Source organism: Balaenoptera acutorostrata, chromosome 13, assembly GCF_949987535.1.
Source record: "Balaenoptera acutorostrata chromosome 13, mBalAcu1.1, whole genome shotgun sequence".
Taxonomy (NCBI): domain Eukaryota; kingdom Metazoa; phylum Chordata; class Mammalia; order Artiodactyla; family Balaenopteridae; genus Balaenoptera; species Balaenoptera acutorostrata.
In genome coordinates this window covers 25,238,230-25,257,612 of record NC_080076.1, presented here as the reverse complement: position 1 = coordinate 25,257,612, position 19,383 = coordinate 25,238,230, and the positions used below count along the sequence as shown (strand labels likewise).

The following is a 19,383-nucleotide window of genomic DNA, read 5'->3' as shown; positions in this document are numbered from 1 at the left end:
TTCTAAAAAAACTGGCAGCCATCAATTTTTGGCTGCACTTGAAGACAGCACATATGGGATCCAAGGAATTCCAGGAGTGAGCAATCTCAGAAATGTCTGGATTCAGAGTCTTCCCTAAAGATATTCCTCTTAGTCTTGAATAATTCATAAACTAGGTAATTCCATCCCTGACTGTCAATGAGGTGGTGGCACCTTCCACCTCAAGGCCTGCTCAATGTCAAGGTTCACACATCAGACTGAGGAGCTGGGGCGGGCCTCAAACAAAGTGACAAAAGTGCCAAAAGCATATGTACCACCACAAACAAAGCTTCTCTGGATATTCTGAATAGCCACCCATCCCCCCACAAGGTGCAGTTTACTCATTTTACAGCTTTTTACACTTTCTAAGATTCCTTTATACTTTTCTCTATAAACTAGGATGAATTAAGAAAAAGAAATGACATCAAAAAGAATAAACACATGAGAACAGCAAAGGATCTTTGAGAAAAAGCAGTAATTAGCAAAACAAACTATAAAGTCATAATAATTCAAACTGCAAGGCACCAGCACAAGTATGGAAAACTTAGAAAGTAAGAAATAGACAAAAATGGCTAACAACTTATTCCCATCATTATTTCTTGAGAAGTTCATCCTTTCCCCAATGCTCTGAATTGCCAGCTTTGCATAAATCAAGTACACACACACACACACACACACACACACACACACACACAATCTTCCTTCCCTTCTTCAGAGTACTTTAGCTATTATTAGTTTTGTTCTTTCCCATTCAAATTTTAGAATGAGCTTATCAAGATCTCCTCACCCACCCCCCAAAAAAGCTGTTGGAATTTTAATTGGAATTGCTTTCAATCTACAGGTCAATTTGGAAAGAACTGACACTTTTACAATTCTTAATCCTTGAACATGGTATACATCACCATTTAGTTAAGTCTTCTTTAATGTCTTTTGGAAGAGCATATATAGATTGTACTACAGTTTACATAAGTGAAAAGAAAATTTATTTTGGATAATAAATAATTTTCTCTTTATATGCCCTTTTTTCTCTAAGTCTTATTACTACATGAGCAGTGATACTCAATGACAATTCCTTAAAGGTAAACGAAATGGTTTCAAAACTTGATGATGCTACAGCTCATCTCCAGTTTGACCTCTCCCACCAATCCACAACCACCTTTAATTTTCCAAGGATCTCAGAAGCAGTAGCATGTATCCACTTCCCATAATATACAACTAACCCACATTATCACAAAAACTGCAAACTAAGCCAACCTTGTAAGGTCCAATCCAACTATACCCGAAAGTCAGAAATTAAAATGTATTGCCAAAATATATAAACAATTCACAAAAAGGAAATACCAATAATCCTTAATCCTTAAACATATAAAAATAAACATAACCTTGATTGTTAAAGGACCACAACACACATACATACACATATATTTTATTTACATATATCAATATTTATATATTTTTTAAATTCATACTCAAAAGAAAGAGATAGCCCTTCCAACCCTGGGGTCAGGGGAAAGGGGAAATACAGACTTATTTGTCACTATTACACTATTTTCGTTACTGAAAATCAGTAGAGGAAAAAAATTAAGTGTTTACCCTTATTAATAATGTAGTAAAAACTGTTTTATATATCCTAATTCATGAAAGCACTCTTTCACAGGAGAATTCCAGTTAATAAATGTACAAGAAATGACCAAATTAGAAATACTACCATTTTGGAGTCTCTTATGAAACAGGTGATTCAGACCAAAATCATCAATGGATGCTAAAACACACTCAAACCTCTGATCAGTCTTAGCATGATAACTGATATAAACCCACACATTTTCTGTAACCTAATGAAATACAATATAAGGTACCTAGCATCACTTATGAAATACTCTTACCAAAAATGTTTAACCCAAATTTTATCAAGCCTTTAAATCTGATGTCCAATTTATAGAAAATACAGTAAATAAAAAAACAAAATATGAGAAGCAATCAGGTAGGTCTCGAAGGTGGAACATTCTACAGAAAAACTGACCCAGTTTGTTAAAAGAAAAAAAAAAAGTAACAGCATAGGGAAAAAAATAGTGGCAGGAGTTGGGGAGTACATACCTCTATTCGAGATTAAAGACATTTAAGAAATGTAACTACCTTATTGCAATGTATTGCAATGCAATGTATACACCTTATTTATTTCCTAATTGTAACAAATGAACTACAAAACAACTAGGGAAATTTGAAAATGGACTGGGTAAGAGGAATTATTGTTAACTTTGTAAGGTGTGATAATGGTATTACAGTTATAAAAGAAAATGTCCATATTTTAATTTACTTTAAAAAACCCTAAAAAACAGATGAAATAAATATGGAAATAATCCAAATGGCTATTAACTGATGAATGGATAAACAAAAGATGGTATATTCATACAAAGGAATCTCACTCAGAAATAAAAAGGAGTGAAATATTGATACATGCTATAACATAGCATACTCAAAGATTCCAGGGACAAGGACACAGGTATCTTTAGGGGGCCATTATTCAGTCTATCATAATAAAGCTGTTAAAAACAAATAAATAAAAATGTTTAAAATCTACATACTGAGTAATGGGAATTCAATATTCCAGTCACTCTACATAATTATATGTCTGTCAGTTTTTATAATAAAGAGTTAAAAATGAGATATTGGTTTTCACCTACCAAATTGACAAAGGCCAAAGAGTCTAAAAATGCATTAAATTGACAAAGGGGTGGGGAAGCAGACCTTCTCATACATTGCTGGTAGGAGTATAAATTGGTACAACTTCCATGGAGCAGTTTGGCAAATTACAAATGCACATATAATTTGACCCAGCAATTCTACTTGGAGGAATTTATACTGGAGATTTATTTGTATGCTTGAGAAATTATGTATGCAGCATTATCTGTTATAACAAGAAATTGGAAACAATCTAAATGTCCACCAATAAAAAAACAATTTCATATAATCTATGCACACTCTGCAGTCATTTAAAAGAATAAGGCAGTTGCATATATGCATATACATATGTCTTACTTAACTGTGGGGAAAAAAAGCAAGGGACAGCAAGCAAAAACGAAAAAGCAAGGTATGTGTAGTATGCTACCATTTGTGGTTAAACAGTTTTATAAAACTACATGAAATAATATGGTTTTACTATCTCTGGAAGCATTCAAAAGAAACTGCTACCAGGAATTATCTCTGGGCAAGGGAGGTGGCTGAGTGGGGGAAAGGAAAGAGAAAAACTTATTTCCTCCTTTTCATACCTTTTGGATTTTCTACTGGTACCTGTACAACAAATGGAGGGACAGACTGATCATTAAAATAAAAAAAAATTTTTTTAAATCAGCATACCACACAAGCTTATGTGGTCCTTGATACAAATTTTCAATCTCCAAGTAACCTCTTACCTGCTAGTTGGTGCAGGGAAAGAAAATGACAGTAGCTGATTCCAGAACGGGTCATTCTCAGAGACAGATTCTGTGCCTGATAACTTTTTTAAGTACTCATTTTTAGGAAGATCACCAATTCTGCTGCTATTCGATCCCATCTTTTAATCTGGTAGATAACTTGTCCTTAAACCTTCATTTCCACAACACAACCTATAAAGAACGAAAAGAAATTTCAAACGTGTTCAAAATAATCATCATACTTTTCTTACCCTTGACCTAAATGTAAGAAACTCTAAACTTAGTAAAAGAAATCATACCTCTCTGTTTTTAAATATATTAGACATCAGATACAAAGTTACAAGGCGAAAAATGAGGCTAAAATCTGTCTTAGCCAACATAACACAAAATCCCAATCTATACTTGTAGATCTTAGAATGGGCATACTTTTGCCCAAGAAAATGTCTCAAAGCAAATTCATAACAATGATAACTTATTAACAAATAGTCTAAAACAATGGTGCTAAAGAAATAGAGACTGGATGGCTTGAATGTGCTAAGGGTAGAAAACTGTTCAAGTAGTTACCATGTGCTACCTATACTTAAGGAGAGAATGAGGACTGAAGTGAGTTACCGGCTTAAAGTGAAAGGGCTCCCAATTCCTAAGGAGTCACACTTAGTGCCTCTCTCATCCTGCTGTAATGCACATATACTTTTTGCTGGCATTCTTAGTCTCCTAAACCATGAGCTGTTGTGTTTTGCTGGGGTTTTTTTTTTAAAATAAGAACTATCTTATTCATCTTTCTAGATGTCTACATTAGCATATAACAGGCATCCTCTAAACAGCATTATGTTGAAGGAAGGAATGAGTGTAAATAAATTATTACTGTCTTCAGTATTTGTTGTGCTTGGTCACGAAGGGGAAAACTAACAGATCAGTTACAAAATGAATCACAGTCTTCATCAAATTGCACTTAACATAGTTCAAGATCATGTTTTATCTCAACTTGTTCAGAAAAAGTCTCTCACTGACAATAAAATAATGAATAATAAATTAAACTAAATTAAAATTACCATCACAGGGACTTCCCTGGTAGCACAGTGGTTAAGAATCCACCTGCCAATGCAGGGGACACGGGTTCGAGCCCTGGTCTGGGAATATCCCACATGCCGCATAGCAACTAAGCCCGTGCGCCACAACTACTGAACCTGTACTCTAGAGCCCGCGAGCCACAACTACTGAAGCCCATGCGCCTAGAGCCTGTGCTCCTCAACAAGAGAAGCCACTGCAATGAGAAGACCGCACACCACAACGAAGAGTAGCCCCCACTCACCACAACTAGAGAAAGCCCGCGTGCAGCAACGAAGACCCAACGCAGCCAAAAATTATTAATTAATTAATTTTTTTAAAAAAATTACCATCACAATGAAAGGAAACTACATGGGTTCAGTGGCTAAAGGAAGCTCAGGTTACAAGAGAATTTACATTAGTAGTGACTTACTTTCTCACCTACGTCCCTCCTCATTCCACAAAGACATCGAAGCCAAGATCAGAATTTGGAAGCAAGTCTTCCACATTCCCTTTGGAACTCTGGGACTGGCTTGAGCTGCTTATCTAAAGACATGAGGCTTCCCCAATGCACATGGACAGCTGGGCCTTCAGAATATGAGTGAGAAATACTGATCGGGCTTCTTATCACCTGCCCCTGAACTCAAGGCCACACACTACTTTCCTCCTCCTTAATCATGGGGACAGGGACCCCAACACTAGCTGACTCCAACTCAGGCTTCATATCAAGCCAACTGTCAATCATAACTCTAGATTTCAGTTTAATGTCTCAAGTAATTATTGAGCCCAATTAGAAAATGCTATAAAGAAATATTCTGAAATATATAAAGTCCTTACTTGTCATACCCTATCCCAGCTACTTTATACCTTTTAAGCTATTAAAATTAAAAATTTTAATATCTTAGTGATGAGATATAATACACTAGTGAAAATGAATTAACTAGAGCTACAATTACCAACATGGACACATCTCAAAAACAAATTATTTTTTAAAGAAAGTGATAGAGGGACTTCTCTGGTGGTCCAGTGGTTAAGAATCCGCCTTCCAATGGAGGGGACGAGGGTTCAATCCCTGGTCAGGGAACTAGGATACCACATGCTGCGGGGCAACTAAGCCCGTGTGCCACGACTACCGAGCTCACACACCTCAACTAGAGCCTGTGTGCCGCAAATTACAGAGCCCACGTGCCCTGGAGCCTGCGCACCACAACGAGAGAAGAGAAAAACCCACACACCACAACTGGAGAGAACCCTGTGCGCCACAACGAGAGAAGCCCGTGTGCCACAACAAAGAGCCCGCGCACCACAATGAAAGATCCCGCGTGCCTCAACGAAGATCCCGCATGCCGCAACCAAGACCCGACACAGCCAAAAATAAATAAAAATAAATAATAAATAAATCTTTTTTTTAAAAAGTAAAGAGGTGGAAAAAGATATACCATGCTAACACTAATCAAAAGAAAGCAGGAATAGTTTTATTAATTTTAGACACAGCCAACTTCAGAGCAAGGAAACTTATCAGGGATAAAGGCCATTATATAATGATAAAGGAGTCAGTTCTCCAAGAAGACATAACAGTACTTACTGTGTATCCACCTAACAACAGACCATCAAAATATGAGGCAAAAACCAATAGAACTGCAAGGAGAAAACAATGAATCCACTATGATAGCTGGAGACTTGCACGCTCCACTATCAGAAATGGTCAGATCTGATAGGCAGAAAATCAGTAAGGATATAGCTGATGTTAACACCACCATCAATCAACTGGATATAACTGACATCTTTAGCTGCTTCATCCAACAACAGCAGAACATACATTCTTCTCAAGCTCACATCAAATATTCACCAAGATAGACCACTTTCTGGGCCATGAAACACATCTTAAATTTAAAGAGGAGAAATTATAAAATGCTTTGAGTGCCCAAAACCAATAAGCTGGGGATAGAGAAGCAAACCAGAGGACCCCATGGGGAACGATTCGGACAAATGCAGAATACAGGTGATGAGCAAGTTCACTTGTGGGACTGGAAAAGTTCTGAATCCTCATTGTGGTGGTGGTTACCTGAATCTATACAGGTGATAAAATTTCACAGAACTATATGCACAAAAGAAAAAAAATGAGTCCATGTAAAAAGTGGAGAAATCCTAGTATAGTCTGCAGTCTATTCTGTGTTGTCAATATCAGTTTCCTGGTTTTGATAATGTACTATAGTTATATTAACCTTAGGGAAAGCTGGGTGAAAGGTACATGGAATTTCTCCACACTATTTTTGCAACTTTTTATGAGTCTACAATTATTTTAAAATAAAGTTTTTTAAAATAAAAACAAAATCAAACCCAAAAATCGAATCTATACGTCCAAGAAAGGTGCCAACAAATCAGACTAACAGCTGTTTTCTATCACAACCACTAAGTTTATTTTTACATATTAAATTACTCCATCACCTATATTAACACATGGTGAGATGATTAGGATGATTTATTTTACTCATCTCATCATTTATTTTACATCTCATCTCATGATGAGATGATTTATTTTACTTGGTGTCCTGGAATGCTCTTTCACTTAGTTTCCCCAAATAAACTCTTTCTTTCAAATCTTATCTGAAACTGAACTTTTTCAATAAAAGCAAAAGAAGTCATGGTCCTCTGGGGATTCCACACTAACTTCATAACTTGGGAGTATACAACAGATTTTGCCCTCTACCACCTACTTAAAGGAACTATTTCCTTTTTATCAAACCTTCCAAATTATTTTATTTGTCTAATAATCCCTGCAATTCTTGAATATGCCTCAAATAAATTTTTCAAGAACAAACAAAAAAGACAGCCACAACTTGTTTATAAGTCCTCTGTTTATCGGGGGGACCCATGCTAATTAGCAGTTAGCATTGTGGGCCTAACAACAGTTTACTGGATAAACACCTAAGTGTGTGGATCAAAATGGTTAGTTAAGAGAGTGCTGGTTTACTGGCAATAAGCACTTTAATTATGGTTTCCCTTGGCTCTGCCATGGACTCAATTTCCTTTCTCTTTGCTTCATTAAAATTAACAGAATAAAAATGACACCAGATAAAAAGAAATGAGAATCAGAGCAAACTGTTCTCAATTAAACAAACCAGTATTTTACTTCTCTTGTGGTGCCTTAAAAGCAATCAATGAAAAATTTACTTTGGGAGTTTAATAAGGTCCATAAATGCTGAATTTTCAAAAGAACAGAATTCCATCCCACCTCTCCTAAATAAGGCAACAATGAGACTATCATCATAGAGTCTATTAATGAAAATTTAAGTCAGACTTGATTTATTTATATTTATTTTTTTAATCAGTAATGCACCTGGTACAAAATACAAAGGGTTCAAAGGGTATAGAGTAAAAAGTCTCTCTCCCATCCCTTCTCCTAACCATCTGGTTTCTCAACTCAGAGAAAATATTACTGGTTGCTTGGATATCATTCCACAGATTTTCTATGTATATACAAACACATATTTTCTCCTTTTTACACAAACCATAACACCCTATATATGCCTCTTTACTTTACTTTTCCCAGTTAATATATATTAGAAATCATTACATATATGTATATAAAGCACTTCATTTATTTTTACAACTCTAACATTCCAGTTTTTAATTCCATAAATCCCGTATCGATGGACATTTAAGTAGCTTATGATCTTTTGCTATTACAAATCGTTCTCCAGTAAGTATCTGGTACATATTTCACACGTGTATCAGTATATAGGTACAATAAATCCAGGGAAACAGAATTGCTGGGTCAAAGATTATGTGCATTTCTAACTTTGGTAGATACTGCTGAAGAGTAGCAGAATACGCCACCTCAAAATCTGCCACTTTGCCACTTCATTTTGAGCTGTTGGCACTTGAAAAATAGCAAATGCAGGGTGAGGCCTTCTCTGAACTCTCCTTATCTGCCTAAAGACAGATTCTCCAAAAGAAACTCCATTATCATAAATCATAAATTGAGCAGTTTCATCAACCAGGGAAGACTGACAAGAGCACCTAGAAGTTGACACAACACTGAGACTAACTTTGTCACAAACTATCATACCTCTCATCTATTCTTCTAAGGCCCATTCATCTTTCCTAAAAATCATTTGTTCTCCCTTAAGAGGCCTACGTTCCCCTTCCCCTTTCCCTATTAAGATGGTATTAAACTGAATTCTAAGCTACTCATTTTTCCCTAGGTATCTCCCATGTATACGTGAGGTACACATGTGAATAAACTTCTGTTTTTCTCCTGTTGATCTTTTATCACAGTTAAGAGCTCAGAAGGGTAAACGGAAAATTATTTTTCCTCCCCTACACAGCCTAGCTGCCTTCTTTAGAGGCTGCCAACTTCCACTCCCTTCAGCAATGCCCGTTTCTCCACACCACAGCCACCACTGTTTAATCAAACTTTTTGATCTTTGCCAACTGACACATGAAAATAGTTTACAATATGGTTTTAATTTGCATTTCATTTCTCTTGCTGTGAATGAGGCCATCACCTCTTCATATCCTTTGCCTATTTTCTATTGATTTATAGGAAATAAATTTTATTTTCAAAACTACTAGGATAGACCACAAAGTACTAAAATAACTGCTCAATCCAGGACCAGTATGAAACCTTTCTAAAACAATATGAATAAAGCCTGTCAGCTATAAGAAGACACTGAACAGAATATTAACAAGGAAAACCAAGACAGCCAACTGAGCACAAAATGCAATGCCTCCTTCCCCTCTTTTCCTCACCTAACCCTAAAATAATGCAAAAAAATTTTGTCAATTATTACACAGCCATGCTCAAAAATTCACAGGAAACCGGAAGCTGTGAGAAATCCCCATAAAATGTAAAGCAGCTGGAGATGGACTGAAAAGGAAAGTGACATCCAGGGCAGGCTCAGGAGTCTTCAATCAAGGGTACCAAGAGTGGAACAGCAACCCCAGTCCAGAGGCAGTTGGCCAGAAAAGGGCCAGAGCCCAGGGGCAACAGACCTGGCTAGGACACCCTGCCCAGTCACCCCTGCCCTCACTCCATTAGGCAGCAACAACAGGGTACTATCTGCTGAGAACAGAGAGTGAAAACAGCACCCAAGGCAGCTGCAATGCCAAGGAGGAACAAGTTCAGCCAAGCAAAGACAACTAGCCACTGAGGTACTCTTGCCAGAAAGTTCCATCTGCTCCCCACCCTCGCAGAAAGCAAAGTAGAAAACTGAGGCCCAATGGCACCTCTTCTGCATCTGATTCATGCCAAGGATTTCAAACACACACACACACACACACACACACACACACACACACACACACACACCACTTGCATTCAATGTATTTGGAACTCCCAAGACCCTTACCAATGAAAACCACAATAAAATGGAACTTGAAAAACCCACTATCCAATCACCCCACCTCCTAACAGTCCTAATGCTCTTCCCTCTCACTGTGCATCAGAAGACTTCCTGGCTTTCAGCTCTTCCTTCTCTCAATGTTTCAATAACTGAGCCTCTCTCCTGGTTTCACCAGTGCCTTCCACGATATTATTAATACTTTCAAACCTCTCCCAGTCCCAACCTCTGACTGGAATGCCAGTTCTATCGATATGCCTAAAACACTCAGGAATTTTTTTTAACTTAAGGGTAATATAATATATATAATATAAATAATTATATATATTAATTATAATATGTAACATATAAAAATTTATACCTATATATCCACTAATTTCGTGGATAACAATGTTCCTTACATAAATCTATACTAGAAATAAGCAGCGTGCCACTGCTGATGCTTTTAGCAGTAAACCTTTCAAAAGACCTATCTTTAAGGCAATGTAGTGAATAATTCAATCTTAACGTGTGTAAAACTGATTCCACCTTCCCTCCCAAAACCAGTCTTCCCTCTCACCTTCCCACCACCCACCTAAAGTTTCCATTATGTAAAAACTACCTTTAAATGCTATGTTTTTGTAGTATATATGACCTATCTCCCAAGGTAGATTATTCCTCCTTATCCCTAAGTAACCTACAGCACACTGCTGAAGAGGTATTACCCAAAAACATACTTATTGAAATAGCCAAGGTCCCATAGCTAATAAATATATGAAAAGATTTTCAGTATAAATGAGGAATAAAGTATGCTAATTAAAACAGTGAGGTATCATTTTTACCAATCTGATTAGCAAAGGTTAAGAAAAACCTTAATAGCAGTTGTGAGAGTAATAAGGAAACAGGCATCCCCACCATTAGTGTGTAGGTATTTGGCAACACCTGTCAAAATGTTAAGTGTGCCAACAATTTTGGTTTTAGAAATTCATTTGCACAGGTAAAGTCATACAAGTTGACAAGTTCTATACATACAGATGTTAATCACTATTTGGAAGAGCAAACACACAAAATAACCTAAATGATCATCATCTGGAGATTAACCACCGTGTGGAATAAGCATATAATGGAATACAATGTAGCCGCTGAAAAGAATGAGGTAGACCTTATGTGTTAATATGTAAAGATACCCCAAATACTGCAAGTAAAAACAAACACAAAGACACAGAACAGCTCGTATAGTAAAATCCCATTAGTTTAAATAAACATGTAAATTCTTATATACGCCTAGATAATTTCTGGAAGGAAACATAAGCAATGATCCAAGACTGGTTACCTCTGCAGAATGGTAATGGAAATCTGGAGGGAAGGGACTTTTCACTTTATGTCCTTCTGTACTGCTTGACTTTTTTTAAAACAGAAACATGTTGTAATTTACAGTAAAAAAAAAAAAAAAAAAAAATTCTTAAATAAATGGATTGTTCTCTTTACCTGCTCTCCTTCAGGAAGGCTCTGAATGTGCTTATGGCTTGTGCTTTAAACTCTATGTGAGTGACCCCAGAATTAATATTTTGTCTTGACTTCTCAGTCAAAATCCAAGCATAAATCTCTATGTATTGAACATATCAATTGATGTCGTACTATCATTATAAATTTTAAAATAGAATTTAACATTTGTCCCCCAAAACAAGCAACCCCTCCAAAAGTCACTATTCCTATCAATGTCATCAGCATTCTTGGCTCAAGTTACCTCACTCACATACCCAAGTATACATTCCACACATGCCTATTACACACCTACTATAAATGTACGTGTTATGATGGCTACCGAAAATGCAAAAATGAATAAAACCAGGTCCCTGCCATTAATGGACTCAAATCCTGGAGAGACAAACATGTCAATAAATTATTATAACACATTTGGTAAGTATTACAATGGAGTTATTACAAGAATCTATGGAAATACACAGGAGCATCTGAGGCAGAAGAACCACATATGCAACAGCACTATTAGCAGATTTATTTACACGGTCTAAGGGCTTTAAACTCACTGATTCATTTAGTCCCCATTAACGACTCTGAGAGGTAGGCACAGTTTTCTCATTTTACAGATGAGGAAACTAAGGCACAGACAGGTTAAGTAACATACCAAATTCATGAGGTCCCAGAGATAATAAGTAGAAAAGCCAGGATGTGAACCCAGGCAATCTAATTCCAGAGTCCCTGGTCTTTACCACTTTACTAAGGTGACTCTCCAATGACATCAACAAGCCCTGTGCGTTCTTCTACAAAACCCACAATTCTACATATCAACTTTTAAGCCCATCTCTTTATCTTCCCGCTGCTTCCATGCTGGACCAGACTTCTACAATCTCACATGATTCAGTGCAACAGTATCCTGATTTCTTTGCTCTCAATCTCTCCACTTCGATTCACCCTGCACACTCCACTACTACATTAATCCTTAAAAAAAAAAGGAAATTCAGTCCAGCATCAAAATTAATACCAAAGGTTCTGGGCTTCCTTGGTGGCGCAGTGGTTAAGAATCCGCCTGCCAATGCAGGGGACACAGGTTCGAGCCCTGGTCCGGGAAGATCCCACATGCCTCGGAGCAACTAAGCCCGTGTGCCACAGCTACTGAGCCTGCGCTCTAAAGCCCACGAGCCACAACTACTGAAGCCCACGTGCCTAAAGCCCGAGCTCCACAACAAGAGAAGCCACCACAATGAGAAGCCCGCGCACCACAACGAAGAGTAGCCCCCACTTGCCGCAACTAGAGAAAGCCCACGCGCAGCAACAAAGACCCAGTGCAGCCAAAAATAAATAAATAAAATAAATAAATTTATTTTAAAAAAAAAAAAGACCAAAGGTTCTAGTATGAGACAGATCCTGCTAAGTCTGTGTAGATTCAGCCTGAATCTCCATTTACCATTTATCAAATCCCACTGTATAATGAGAAAAACAACACTACTTACAACTCATGAAGATTTTCTGAGGATGAAGCAAGATGACACATGCAAAGCACTCAGTAAAAGACCTGGCACAGGGCATGTTTAGCCAAATAAAAGGTCAAATATAATCTATTTTTAATATTTGTGAAGTTACCACTTCCATCATTTTACTTACCAGCTCAAAAATATTCAATGATTCTTCGTTACATGAAAAGCCAAATACTGACATTCAAGACCCTCCACAGTCTGAAAGCTCACTTTCCAACTTTATTTCCAACTGTCCTCCAAACCGGTAGTTCTCAAACTTCAAGGTACATAAAAAACACCTGTGGAGCATGTGGATTAAAAATGCGAATGCTTACACCTCAAAGATTCAGAATGTCAGGCCAGAGCCCAGGCATCTGCATTTTCTAAAAAGGATTCGCAGTGATTTTGATACAAATTGTGTGTGAACCACAATTTGCAAATAAGTACCAGAACAAAGTTAGGCAAGCCACGTTCTCAACACCTAGCAAGCTCTCCCACTCCTCCGCTCCTGCTGTTCACACCTGCCTTCCCCGCCACACACCTGTCCCACAGCACCTGAAACCCTACTCACTAAGCATAGTGTGAGCGCTCTTTTTTCTCTACAGTCCTAGAGCACTCATTATCTTCACCATTCATTTCGAATTTAACTACCCTTCTAATAATGCCTTGTTTTGCTGTCTGACTTATACTGCTATTTAACACTTCAGATCAATTATTCCAAGTCAATTTTACTATCATGAGTGAAAAGAACACTTTGAACAAGAAATGATATGCTCAATATTTTGTATTTAATTTGTGAAATATTTGATATATACATAAAATAAATCTCCTTCCTCTTCTATATGTACTGACTCACTGACTGTCTCCTGATTTAATGTATCTTAGCTGGAAAGTAAACATTAGTGGATCTGAAAATCCATGATAACCAAATTCTGTCTTAACACCCTCAAAACATACAAATAACAACCTACTGCACTTTGTCCCAACTTAAGACTCCATAAATCATAAACTATATTCCAGAATCGCCTGAATGTATATATGTGTGTATACACACACAAACATACACACACACACATTTGTACTCAACAAACTTTAAAGCGAAACCTCATCATTGAAACAGGAGTCCAGAGAAATAGTGGGCAGTGATCACTGGCCAAAGGACATGTTAAAACACCACAGGTGCCATTAGTCCAAGTAATGGAACATTCTCTAAAAGATTACTATGTTCCAAGTGTTATATTAAGTAAGTACAGTTGGGTATTCCATGGCAGTGAAATGAGAGCAATGAAAATAAAAAGATATAAGCCCACAAGTATAAGATCAGAGGAGGTGTGAAAGATGGAAAGGTGACAGAGTGCTAGTAACTGAACTGGCAGAGCTGAGGATGCTCCCAACGTACCTGCCTGCCAAAGGAGACCCTAACAAGAAGCAAGCCAATCCACCCCATGGAACCCTGGGAAGGTGAAAGAACTGGAGAAAAGCACCATGAACGATTGGGCAAGGCAGGGGGCTCAAGTCTGTGAGTCTTTCCCCCCGAGTAGGAAACCAGGTATGTGCACTCTGAAGAAATCTGAATGGAGAGACTCTGGACTCCGAAGCCAAGGTTGGAGAGAGTAATGAGGCAGAGGATAAAAACAGGGGAATGAAGTTCAAGTCTGCCTGCTGCACAGATACACAGTGGGTTTCCCAGCCTCCAAAGCAGGAGACTGGAGGGTTCTTCCCAAAAAATGAAATTTTCTTCCCAGAAAATGAAGGGGAACCATGGAAAAGATACAGACATTTGGGATTCCCCCCATTTAAAAAGCTGGCTTGCCACCTACAGCAATGCCCACCACTCAGCAAAATCCGCTCACACGCAGAGTTTTCAATCAATACTGGGAGTCTCAATCTTAAATTAAGAGTGGTCCACCAAAAACGATTAGACTTGTGAGGAAAGCCTCCAACGTGAAATAAAGAAACCAAAGGAAACCAAAGAAATTAATCAGAAAACAGGGGATTCTAAGAAAAAAATTTTTAACTAATATCCTCAGGGAGATAATAAAAATAATAATAATAACAACTGCAAACATTTATATAGCCTACTATGTCCCTGGGTCCTATTCAAAGTGCTTGACACATATTGAGCCGTTTAATCCGCACCGGGTTAGCAGTTATGACCCGAGGGCTAAATCCAGCCTGCTGCATGAAGAATGATTTTTACATTTTTAAGTGGTCAAGAAAAATCAGTATTTTGTGACACGTGGAAATCATATGAAATTAAAACTTCAATGTCTACAAATGAAGTTTTATTAGAACACAGCCATGGTCATTTGTTTACACACTGTCTAAAGTTGCTTTCGTGACACAACAGCAGAGCTGAGTAGTTACTACAGAGACTGTATGTGGTGCGTTCATCCCTTTATACTGCTGCTCAGTGCACTACAAATCTCAGGGACACATGTGACAATGACAGCATTTCAAGTGTCATGCATACTGCCATACTTTGACATTTTTAATTACCAGTAAATATCTCTCATATCAAAACAAGAACAAAGGGCAATTCCCTGATGGTCCAGTGGTTAGGACTCTGTGCTTCCACTGCTGGGGCCTGGGTTTGACCCCTGGTAGGGGAACTAAGATCCCGCAAGCCCCAAGGCGTGGCCAAAAAAAAAAAACAACAACAAAGTACACTCTGATGTCACACTTTTAAGTCACAGTGGAGTGTACATTTTTTTATCTAATTAGATGTCGAAGTATTATGTTTATCATGTAATATCATCATAGCTATGTCAGAAGAATACAAGATAGGCAGACATTACCAACTAAGGTAATAACATGACATGCCCTACCACACAGCACTCACTCCCAACTCATCAGAGCAACAATCAGGAAAATTAGAAAATTTAAAACAAGGCATTTCATCACAAGCAAAATGTCTTCCAAAAATAAAAAATGAAAATGAGGCTACAACCAGAGTAAGATTCTGAATGGCTCATTTGTTAACCAAGCAAGGAAAGTCATTTACCAATCATGATTTAAATTGTGTTTGATCACAGCAGACAAAGAAATATGTCCAGAGAAAATACAACATCTTTACGACTTGTCTCTCAGTGAAAATAATTGCTCAAAGAACAGCCTGTAAGGAACAATTACAGCCATGAATGTTTTCCAAATTGGTTGAGAAAATACTAATTCAGTACAACCTGAAGTGGCATCTGCTAAGATGAATAACGACAGATGGTGGTAAACATGTATGGAGCAGAAAAAAGCTTAGCTGGACAAGTTTACAAACTTTGTGAAAATGCAAGGTGTTTACAAAATTTTATTTTACTTTGCAAAATATACATTTTTTACAAAAATATGTTATTTATGTTAACATGTGGATTTATTATTTCTATTTTTAAGTAAATTAAATAAATATTTTTTAAATGCAAGGTGTTTATAGCCTACAGTGTTCATTATGCTATCTATCAGCAGGTACTCTGCATAAAAATATTTGAATCTATCATGTGTTATTGAACCAGCAGTGTCAACAGTCAACTTCATCCACTCTCATGAACTTATCAGTTCCATAAAATTTTTCTCAGAAATAAAAACTGAATATCCTGATATGTTCTACCACACAACAATACAATGGCTCAGCAATGGTATAGTTTTATTTAAATTTTTCAAGCTCAGGGTTGAGACTGAAATTGTTCTGAACAAGAAGAACCCCCCTCAACCACTGTTACTGGACACTGAATGACTTTGGAAATTAGTTTTTGCTTCAGATTTGATAATATTTCTCAATGAATTCAACCTAAAATCAGAAGGCCAACAGCACTTAAAAATCTGTAAAACCTATACTGAGGTAAAGTCCTTTCAAGGACAACTGACATTGTTTGAATCACAGGTAATGTCAAGCTGCTTTATACACTTTTGATGCTGTGAAAAATCAAAATAAGACTCGAGATCTCCACTCCCACATAAGTATGCAGTAGATATATTTTCCAAAGTCAAACTACAGTTCCAACAGCATTTTTCAGACCTCAGTGCAAGTACAAAAGTACTTTCCACATTTCAAAAACCATTTAACTGTGCAACAAGGAGTTCCACGTAGTCCTCAATTGGAAGTGATTAGTCAGTAATGGAATGATTTGCTAAAGGGTAAATATGAGAAATGAATCTAACATAATTCTATAGATGCCTTCCAAGCAATAAATACGCTCTATTAAAACCACTGGGGGAATTCCCCGGTGGTCCAGTGGTTAAGACTCGGGTTTCCACTGCTGTGGACCCGGGTTCAATCCCTGGTCAGGGAACTAAGATCCCACAAGCCGCACAGTGCAGCCAAAAAAAAAAAAAAAAAAAACATATGTTCATAGATTGATATCAGTATTGGCAATACTTATCTATGTAAAGAGATATAGTCAAAGGTGAAATACATTATATCTCATTACAAATCAGCATTTAACAGGAACATTTATAATCAATTTTGATGATAGGAAATAGAAACTTTAAACTCCAATTAACTAAAATGTTATCCCTTCTCCCCCAAAAGAGATTTCATTCTTCTCATCAGCAAACCTTTATTACCAAAAAAAAAAAGTTCTCAACCATTATTAGTATTGTATTTTTAATTTCATCGATTAAAAAACTTGAGGAAATTTTTTCTCCCTTGTTTTGCAAGTACCTACAAAATATTCTTCATTTTGCCTCTGGGCCCACAAAGCCTAATTCTTACGATCTGGCCCTTTACACAAAACGTCTGCCAACCCTTGGCCTAGAAGAATAAACTGAGACAAAGAAAGGTTAAGCGGCTTGCCCAAGACCAAGACTACAGAGTTAGAAAGTGACAGACCAGGGTTCAGGCTAAGGCAGTCTGGGTGCAGAAACCATGCTCTTAACCACTATACCACATTGTTCCCATGAACCAAGAACAAGATGTCAAGGAAATAATCAAAGAACAAGAAAAGATACTTGAAACTAAAAATTGATTTAAAAATTCAATAGGCAGGAGAGAAGACAAGGTCAAGGAAACGCCCATAATTAAGAACACGGAGACACATAGATAACAGGAGACAGAAAAGAAGAAGACCCATTTAGAAGGTCTTAATAGATTAGTAACAGGAGTTCCAAACAGCACGAACAAAACAGAGGAGAATTAAGTTAAGACACTGTCAAGTCGGGAACTGTGAAGGTGTGAGATTGTACTTTACCTTCATTAACAAAGACAATGAAGCCTCTGGGATGGGATGAAAAATAATTCACTGTCACGGCAACAGCAGTAGCCAGAGTAACATCTTGCATCAGTTTCCTGGGTCCCAATCCCCACAGCTCTTTCAAAGTATTTGGTAAAAATCAGTAATATGTTCACAGAAAAATAAAGCAAATAGGGCTGGGGGAGGGGAAACAAGGTAAACTCAGCTCAGCAGTGATATTTATGCAGTCAGGATGATGTAAACACTGAATTAATCAAGAATTCTTAAGTATCTATACTAAAAGGGCTGGAAGAGGGGGAGGAGGAGGAAGAGGACCTCATCTACCACAACAGGCATCAATAGGTATTACCTAAAATTGATAAATCACAAAATAGCCATTTAGACATATTACTTATAAACACAGTTAAAAGCAGTTATCTCTGGGAGCCAGACTAAAAAGGATAGGTAAGGCAGGGTACTGCTGATCTTTTGTAATATTATTATAAATTATTATCTTTTCTAACAATTTGCAAGTATTACTTTAAGTAGAAATATTAACTTTTAAATACATTGGAGAGAATGTGCTTTACTATTTCACAATCATTGATTCATATAACTCAATGTGCAAATATCAAAGAATACTGCAGGGCTGAAAAAAAAACTAGCAATACCCAAACTCCATCACACTGGTTATGTAAGCACAACAACTCCATCAATATTTCCTGAGTGCCCACTCTGTGGCTAGCACAATACCAAGAGCCAAGGTTAAAATTGTGAAGAACAGAATTTACTTACAGTTGAGTAAGAGACACAAACAAAGCAACATGAAATTATAATATGGCAACTATTCAAGACTCAGTGAAAGCTTCCCAGAGGTCATGCCATAAAAGCTAAGACCTAGGACTTCCCTGGTGGTGCAGTGGGTAAGACTCCGTGCTCCCAATGCAGGGGGCCCAGGTTCGATCCCCTGGTCAGGGAACTAGATCCCACATGCATGCTGCAACCAAGAGTTCACATGCCACAACTAAGGAGCCCGCGTGCTGCAACTAAGGAGCCCGCCTGCTGCAACTAAGACCCGGCACAACCAAATAAATAAATATTTTTTTTTAAAAAAGCTAAGACCTGAAGGACTGGCCTGGTTGGGTGTGGGGCTAAGAAACTTTTCAAAGTAAGAGAAAAGCATGTGTGTAGGCCTAGGATTAGGAAAAATAGGCAGGGCCCATTCAAGGAACTGAAAAAAGCTCAACACGGCTGGAGTACGCAGGGAAGCAAAAAAAGCCAGAAAGCAAGCTGATGCCTGATGGGGAGACTGACTAAAGGGCATGTCTTCTACTTTGCCCACTGTAACTATAAAATTGCATACATCCCTCAGCCTTCTAGACCAGTGAACTCTTCCCCAATACACTGATGATTTCAAAATACCTAAGTCTAGTCCAGAACTGTCTTATGG

The 19,383-nt window shown here is 37.5% G+C and overlaps 1 protein-coding gene across 1 annotated transcript in view; it reads right to left on the bottom strand.

The window, feature by feature from the left end:
• Window positions 1-19,383, bottom strand: part of DYM (dymeclin) — a 403,419-nt gene that overhangs the window by 378,626 nt on the left and 5,410 nt on the right. Inside the window, exon 2 of the mRNA XM_007197218.3 lies at window positions 3,429-3,620. Within this exon, the coding sequence (XP_007197280.1) occupies window positions 3,429-3,568 (140 nt within the window). The 5' untranslated portion in view covers window positions 3,569-3,620. The remainder of the gene's footprint in view (window positions 1-3,428; window positions 3,621-19,383) is intronic.